We start from the raw sequence: 8,714 nt of genomic DNA, 5'->3' as shown, positions 1-8,714 counted from the left end.
TTAATATTCTTTATAAAATAAGATACCAAAAATGTTCATACGGGAAGTGATTCCAAACTTTTGAGTGATGGCTTATGAGAAAATTCTCCGTTGGTCCATTATTCATAGCCATTTATGGTGATGGATGAGCAGGAACTGGGGGAAAAGGGTGATATATTGGCAGTTTGTTTCATAAGTGAACTGTGGGTGGTTGTGTGCTTTTGGATAAGAAGATCTAATCTAGGAGATCATCAAGGCAGATAGGAAAGTGTCCTTGAGCTCCTAAAGTGATGGCTTATTCATAAACCCTGTTACTGCAGAATTACACAGTTTTTTCCCCCTTGTAATGATAACCCTTCATTCTTGTTAGCAATCATGTCACTACTGCATTTTGATCACAGCCTTAATGCAATAAGCAGATAACAAAATACGAGCACGACTGCAGCCGAGCAAGATGTTAAAAATGTCAGTCTGTGCAAACATCACATCTGATTTCAGTCACCTTTTTATAGCTTCAGTAGTTTCTTCCTCTCCCCACATAAATAAAAATGTCATATTATGAAATATATTGTCGCAATACCTGGTATTCTTTATGGTGCCCGGTATATTCAGGGTTCATCCTTATGCAAGCAAATTTTTCATGCTTATCAGGGAATGGGCTCTATTGCCTTTGGTGAGCACAACAGAAAGGAGGAGTTATTGATATGTGTCATCAGATAACATTTTGTCAAAGCATAAAAGGCCACTCCACTACTCATCACTGTAAAGTAGTGATTACCTAGTCGGAGCTCTCTGGTCACTGCAGCCAAATAAGGATGTGTGCTTTTTATGTATTTGCCCTTTTCGCTTCTGTCTGGAGGATTACTGCGTGTGCAGGTATGTGATGACATTTTTGTTTTTTAACCAGTCATCTTAATTTCAGACACCAGTTATAGTCTCTCCGGTGCCTTTGGAGCAAATGCAGAATTCCTGCTTTATTTTGAAAGCCTAGAGGGGAGGATTTTCAATATGCATAATAGGCATAATTAAATGGTTAAGATATAAACAAGGTAATTCAGGAATGTCACGTTCTCAGTGGTGGTGAATGGAGCCAGACAGCCCCAAACACAATGAAAGTGACAATTAGTGAGCTCAATTTAAATTCACACCATGTAAGTTCATTAATACAATAACAAAAAATGTTGTCTTACGGGAAAATTCTCCGCTGGTCCATTATTCATAGCCAGTTATGGTGACGGTTTAGTAGAAACTGGGGGAAAGGGTGATATATTGGCACTTTGTTTTGTAAGTGAACTGCTGGTTGTTGTATGTTTATACATTATTATATTGTAAGGCAAAATACTTTTTATTTCTACTTGTATTTCACCATTAGCAACAAAACTCAGAACTCGAGCTTCACTGATTGCTTTGCATAGTAGACAAAATGGCTATAGTTGACGCCTGGTTCCTATCACCACCACTGTAAAGAAAAGTGAGGAATGAAATAATGAAAAGTGAGTTGATGCTTCACAGTTTGTAAGAAGGTCTTATAACCAAAGCTAAGAGGACATTTCACTTTCAGGACTTGCCAGTTAGCCAGACAATATAAGCTAAAAGTCCAGGCTGTCGTAAAGGAAAAGATAACAGACGCAGGCCTGCTTGATCATTTTCACTTTGGGGGTTATTCAGTGTGTTTGAAAATCTTGCTTTGAGATGCCTGGCTTGTAACTGAAAACAGGTCACACAGCGGGCAGCAAGACACCAGCCGAGGTCTGTAAAGCACATGACTTCTGCACTTTGTTGCTATAAAGAATTGATTTAATCTATAAAGGTGTTAGTTTGGTCAGGGCCCCAATGATGCAGCTTGCGAAATTTGGCCGTCAGTGCTGCTACAATTACGATCAGCATGTTCATTACTTGGAAGTTGAGCAGTGAGAGGTTTTCTTTAGGAAGACTACACTAGAATTTAAGCTTGTTTCCAAGATGTTGCTTTAAAGTTGCCATTTCACTAATAGCCTAACTGCAGAAGTGGTGGGACCACAAGGCAGTTGCTAGTTCTCTGAAATTGTGGTTTTAAGCTGCTCTTCACCAAGATCTTTCTCTATAACCAAACCTTTCAAGCTGATAAAGACTCAATTAAAACGAATCTGAACTTAAATTGGACTCAAGAGGATGTCGTCCACTGATCTCACACCTTTATGCACAATGTAAATGTACGTCTTCTGAATCGATCGTCATCAATTAAGCAGCTGGAACACACTTTTTCAAAGAGCTGTGAAGTGGCGTGCCGCCAGTGGCCTGCAGGCTTGAAGCTTACCAAATGCCTACTTCTGCCCTTGAGCCCCCACTGTCCACAGATCCCAAGCATTCCATTATTTCTTTATGAAAGATCCATCACTGTATGTATGTTCTCTGTTGTATAGTTTCTTGTTTTATTCTGTAAAGGTCGTTTGATTTCATATAAGCTCATTGTCAGAGAAGTTTGGATGGTTTGGGTTGACAAGCCTCAAGAAACAGACAGCAAATCGTGTGATAAAATCAAGTGGAGTGATTAAAGCTGGTGTCTTTCAAGCCATAAACATGAGCTTCTCTTTTAGATTGGTGCTATGAGTCCCAATTCTCCTGTGACCACAAATGCAACGGTAAGAATTTTCATCTCAAAACATTTCAAAGATTTTAGAAAATGAAATGATATTACAGTTAATCTAATGATCGTGTTCTGTAGAACCCAATCAGTGGATGGAAGTATCAGCATCCTGTAATGGAACAAGCCAGTCACCTGTTAATATTGTAACAAGGAAGGTAACAGTTGACAGGACCCTCACACCACTTGGATTTCAAGGCTACCAAGAAGCGTTCCATAGCGTTATCACAAACAACGGCCACACAGGTGCGTTCAGACAAAAGTGAAGATCAGAGTAAATCAGCTGTTTGAATATGTCAACCTTACTGGGCTAATAAAAGGCAGAGTACATTGTGATCATGATCACAAGTTGTAGGCAGTTTCACTGTGAAAAAAAAGCAGGCCAGCTGAAAAATAGTGAGGTGACTGCTTTAACTGATGTAACTTGGGTCGGTCGAACGTTTTCCTAACTCTGGATCAGGTCATCAGTCAGGTCAACAATATAATTTAAGCTGAGCTTCCTCAGAAAGCTCCTCCTAATTTTACACTCTTAGAAAAAAGATATAAACCTGTCACTGGGGCAGGACCCCTCTTGTCACTGGGGTGGTACATCTCAGCATGTTTAGTCAGGGAACATAATTGTACCATAATCCATTTAAATGATACTTTTGAAGTTGTAAAGACTCCACACGCCCCGTCTCGTCTGCAGGCTTTATCTTTTATTGTTCTGTTTTACAACTTTAGGTTATGAAAAGGTGCAAATATGCACTTTTCACCTGGTAAAGGCTTTTTTAAGATACACAATTAAACCTTAAAACCAATGTTATACTTTTGATGAATGAAAAATGTACCTGCGCATCTCTGACAGTGTACCTGCATGCTTAGGAGCCCTATCTTATCATGTCTTTGGGCTTCACTTAGTGTATCTCTAGGTATAGTAGTTGGGTACTTTGTCCAGCACTGCAATTTATGCATTTGTCATTGGCCTGTTTGTCACATTTTCTCTTCTTCAGTCAAGCTCAACCTGTCAGGCAGTGCAAAGATTAGTGGCGGAGATCTAAAAGCAACTTACAAAGCAGTGGAGCTCCATTTCCACTGGGGCAAGGACGGTGGACCTGGATCAGAGCACACTATTGATGGAGAACAGTATCCTATGGAGGTATCGTTTCGCAGTTCCACGTTAAGCCATTACAGTGTTGGTTATTATGCTGTGTGTATTATATTGATTAATACAAGCCGTTTATCTCCCTAGATGCACATTGTTCATATTAAGGAAATATACAGCTCTATACAAGAAGCTGTTATAGACCCAGCTGGAGTGGCAGTTCTTGGATTTTTATATGAGGTCAGAACAAACTTCTAATTCAAAGCAATTCAAATTCTAATTCTAATTCAAAGGTTAAGAAGTCAGCAAAGTTAACCCGAGTGGTTGGACGTGAAAAACGTCAGAACTGTTCAACAGTGGTGGTGCAGGGAACCAGACGTCTGAAGAGTTTTAATACTTGTAAAAGCTACAACATAGAAAGATATGTCAAAAATTTTGTTTATATATATATAAACAATGTCTCAGGCATCAGGCAACGTATATATACATATATACACATTGGTTTATGATACTTTAACAATAAGGTCCTGGCCTAAAACGTATGTATAAATACCTTTAGAGAAGTGTGTGCAGGGCATTGTAAAGTAGTTCAAAAAACAAAGTATATTATTTTGAATTTACCTCTGTTTTACTTTTCATCTAAAAAGACTGGCCATGTAGATTGACTGGTCATGTAGATTGACTGGTCATGTAGATTGACTGGTCATTTTGAGTAGTACATATAATGGCTCTATTTGAGAACCTCTGGTTCCTATCACTGCCAATGGGAAAATGAATCATTTTATCAAGCCACTCCCAGAGACTGAATCATGCAGACACTTTGAAAGGAATCCCCTTTTAGGTTACTAAATTATATGATATATAATAAGTCAACAGACTCTGTTCACAAATGTACTTTCTTACCAAACAGGAAGTCGAAAGCTCAACCAAGAGATATGATTCCATCGTAGGCGTGCTTGCAAAAATCACACACCCTGGTAAATTTCACATATTTATCACTTCAGCCATTGTCACATTCCTGTGTAATGTTTTATGGCATGCCATATAAACTAAAGGTCAAAACATAAATGCTTTTAGTAAAAAAACAAATCAATTCCAGTAAAAATGTAGAAAACAGTTTGGCTGACTTTTCAATCCTAGGCAACAGTTCAGAAGTTGGGCCTCTGTCCTTGGACCTGCTTATCCCTTCCCAAAATGAGCTGAAAAAGTACTTCCGCTACAAGGGCTCCCTCACTACTCCCAACTGCTCAGAGTCAGTCGTTTGGACCGTATTTCAAAAAACCATTCTGCTCAGCAAGTCACAGGTAAGTTATGGTGGACGTCAACCAGCATACACTGTGTTCTATTCCAAACCTTCAAAGGCCTGGATGACCACATATCTTTTATTAAGATTAATTAAGATTAAGTGACCCTAATTAGTCCCACAACAGGGAAATTTGACCTCCGCATTTAACCCATCCGTGAAGTGAAACACCACACACACACTAGTGAATACACACACTAGGGGGCAGTGAGCACACTTGCCCAGAGCGGTGGGCAGCCCAATCCGCAGTGCCCGGGGAGCAGTTGGGGGTTAGGTGTCTTGCTCAAGGACACCTCAGTCATGTGTTGTCGGCTCTGGGGATCAAACCGGCGACCTTCCGGAGTTTATTGTTGGAGTTTATTGTTTGAAAAATGTGAAACAGAACCCCTCGGACTGGACTCAGAACACGGTTCAGTGGTTCTCAGTGCTCCACCACTTCTTCATTCAACTCATCAGCTTCATATCAACCCCTTCTGGAGCTAAATGAGGCAGTGAATTGAGTCCTCAAACATGGGACTGAGAATTACTAACCATGAGGTTATTATATGACATATTATTTTTAAAAATTGCATTCAAGCATTATTGAAACTGAGTACGTTTTACTTAATTGCATTTCCGTTTCTGTTTAGACCTTAAAAGTGTTTGGTACAAATCTAGACTGGCTACATTTTTCTTGCATTTAAATATTTCCTCTAGGGTCCACTGATGATGTTTGTGCTGTTTTATGTATCCAAAAGAGTCAGAGTTCATTTTTTCATTACCATTTTTCAATTTTTCTGTTACACCGATTTTAAGACTGATGTATGTGACGTTGTTCTGATTGGCTGCCTTGTAATTGCACTTTACTCAAAAAGAAGTCTGGGATTAATCTCCCCTTAAAAATGTATGAATGGGCGGAGCCAAACGACTGATGGCTGAATTATTGAGTATATGTAAATGAGTTTTTCATGACATTAACAGTGTTTTTAAGCATGATTTTAATAGATGGACTGTATGAACTGAGGAGAATTTATTTTAAAACTTTTACAGTGTTTATATACTGTATCCATCTCTTTTATTAAAAAAAGAAAAAAGAAAATGTGTTAATATGGATCTTTTAAAGACTTTTAATGTGGGTCTTTTAAAGACCAGGAGATTTTTCTCTTTGTCTGCTTAGTCCAGTTCCCAGGCGTTTTTGGTTTTATTCAAATTTTCTGTTAAATTCATACGAAACTGCCCCCCGCTGTGCTAATACTGTCCCTTTTTTGTTCCGTGTTTCTCAGCTGTCTGCATTCTCTCAGCTCCAGTTTGAAAACGGGATGACCATGGTGAGAACATTTCGCCCAGTGCAGCCACTGAACGATCGACCGGTCTTCTATTCTGGCAGTCATGTTGCATCTTTCAGCGTCATATTAGTTGTCAGTACCGTTCTCACCACCTTTTTGACTTTGTAGTGAAAGAAGTTTGAGTCTATCAGTGATCAACATCACATGGCTTTTACTTTGAGTTTGAATCCGCTGTAAAACACACAACTCCTGCTCTTTGTTACGGTAAACAGGTCTACTGCGTGGCTGGAATGCATTTTGGAATGAAATAATGTGTGTGAAATGTATGTATGTAAATGTATGACCATGACTTTTGTCCATATCAGAAGTGATGCTTTTAGTCTTTTGTCTTTGTAGTAATATATTTGTAGTAATTCACTTTGGTTTTTTCACATTATGGGCTTCACATTTTATTAATTATTAATTTATTATTTATGCTTTTCTAATAGAAGCTGTGCTCTCTTTACATATTTAGACTGTATTGTTGGTGAAACGGAAAGGATGAAAAATATTAAAATATTCTAAATTTTATAATTCTCTGTTTTTGCAAGACTTATCTGTGCTAGAAGAGGATTGGTATAACCAGCAGCAACACAACATACTTTACACTTAATGTCAACACTTAAAGTCAATGGAACCAGATTATTTTCTATTTTCCAAGTATATTTTGCCCATTTCATATATTGCTGTTGTCAGAATTAAACCGTGTATCTCCAAAATGGTCATTTTACAGGAGAAGAAAAAAACTTACTTTACTTTTAATGTAAGTCAATGGAACCAGACGTCTTTCCAAGTCATTTTGGGCTGTTTCATCATGAAATTTACACACAATGTAAAAAACAACAGACATTTTCAAATTATGTCAAAAACTGAATAACATCAAAAATGGAGATACAAGGTTTTGTTCTGACAGCAGCGATATATATATATATATATGTAAAATTGCCCCTAGGTGTGAGTGAATGTGTCTGTCTGTCTGGGCCTTCCTCCCAATGACCGCTAGGATCTTGTTACTTTTTATTGTTTTTATGTTTATTTGAATTATGAGTATCACTTTATTCTAATGTATATTGTGATAAACTCACTGCTGAGGGAAATTGTGTTATATATATATATACTGCTCAAAAAAATAAAGGGAACACTTAAACAACACAATATAACTCCAAGTAAATCAAACTTCTGTGAAATCAAACTGTCCACTTAGGAAGCAACACTGACCATCAGTTTCACAGCTGTTGTGCAAATGGAACAGACAACAGGTGGAAATTACTGGCGATTAGCAAGACACACTCAATAAAGGAGTGGTTCTGCAGGTGGGACCACAGACCACTTCTCAGTACCTTTCTGCTTTCTGGCTGATGTTTTGATCACTTTTGAATGTTGGTGGTCTTTCACACTCATGGTAGCAGGAGACGGACTCTACAACCCACACAAGTGGCTCAGGTAGTGCAGCTCATCCAGGATGGCACATCAATGCGAGCTGTGGCAAGAAGGTTTGCTGTGTCTGTCAGCGTAGTGTCCAGAGGCTGGAGGCTCTACCAGGAGACAGGCCGGTACACCAGGAGACGTGGAGAAGGCTGTAGGAGGGCAACAACCCAGCAGTAGGACCGCTACCTCCGCCTTTGTGCAAGGAGGAACAGGAGGAGCTGCCAGAGCCCTGCAGAATGACCTCCAGCAGGCCACAAATGTGCATGTGGCTGCACAAACGGTTAGAAACCGACTCCATGAGGATGGTATGAGGGCCCAACGTCCACAGATGGGGGTTGTGCTCACAGCCCAACACCGTGCAGGACGCTTGCCATTTGCCAGAGAACACCAGGATTGGCAAATTGGCCACTGGCGCCCTGTGATCTTCACAGATGAAAGCAGGTTCACACTGAGCACATGTGACAGACGTGACAGAGTCTGGAGACGCCGTGGAGAGCGATCTGCTGCCTGCAACATCCTTCAGCATGACCGGTTTGGCAGTGATGGTGTGGGGTGGCATTTCTTTGGGGGGCCGCACAGCCCTCCATGTGCTCGCCAGAGGTAGCCTGACTGCCATTAGGTACCGAGATGAGATCCTCAGACCCCTTGTGAGACCATATGCTGGTGCGGTTGGCCCTGGGTTCCTCCTAATGCAGGACAATGCTAGACCTCATGTGGCTGGAGTGTGTCAGCAGTTCCTGCAAGATGAAAGCATTGAAGCTATGGATTATTAATTTTGTGTGTGACTCCAAATCCAGGCCTGGTTAATAAATTTGATTTCCATTGATGATTTTTGTGTGATTTTGTTGTCAGCACATTCAACTTTGTACAGAACAAAGTATTCAATGAGAATATTTCATTCATTCAGATCTAGGATGTGTTATTGGAGTGTTCCCTTTATTTTTTATATATATATATATATATATATATATGTATATATATACACTGTATATA

At 39.6% G+C, this 8,714-nt stretch overlaps 1 protein-coding gene across 1 annotated transcript; it reads left to right on the top strand.

The window, feature by feature from the left end:
- Positions 1 to 623: 623 nt before the first annotated feature.
- Positions 624 to 6,754, top strand: ca4b (carbonic anhydrase IV b). The gene is made up of 8 exons (XM_017682135.2): positions 624 to 855; positions 2,556 to 2,600; positions 2,684 to 2,848; positions 3,595 to 3,740; positions 3,834 to 3,926; positions 4,597 to 4,663; positions 4,827 to 4,990; positions 6,252 to 6,754. Exons 1-8 carry the CDS (start codon positions 795 to 797, stop codon positions 6,420 to 6,422), a joined length of 912 nt encoding a protein of 303 aa, XP_017537624.1. The 5' UTR covers positions 624 to 794; the 3' UTR covers positions 6,423 to 6,754.
- Positions 6,755 to 8,714: the final 1,960 nt, after the last annotated feature.

This window comes from Pygocentrus nattereri, chromosome 17 (genome assembly GCF_015220715.1).
Source record: "Pygocentrus nattereri isolate fPygNat1 chromosome 17, fPygNat1.pri, whole genome shotgun sequence".
In the NCBI taxonomy this organism is placed as follows: domain Eukaryota; kingdom Metazoa; phylum Chordata; class Actinopteri; order Characiformes; family Serrasalmidae; genus Pygocentrus; species Pygocentrus nattereri.
The sequence above is the reverse complement of the archived record's forward strand: the minus strand, read 5'-3'. Positions and strand labels throughout refer to the sequence as shown.

Bases quoted from the DNA above. Each gene is read 5' to 3' on its own strand.
- ca4b (XM_017682135.2), top strand. From the start codon at position 795: ATGTGTGCTTTTTATGTATTTGCCCTTTTCGCTTCTGTCTGGAGGATT. The intron at 2,601-2,683 runs GTAAGAATTTTC...CGTGTTCTGTAG, and splicing joins CTGTGACCACAAATGCAACG to AACCCAATCAGTGGATGGAA. The intron at 3,741-3,833 runs GTATCGTTTCGC...TTATCTCCCTAG, and splicing joins GAGAACAGTATCCTATGGAG to ATGCACATTGTTCATATTAA.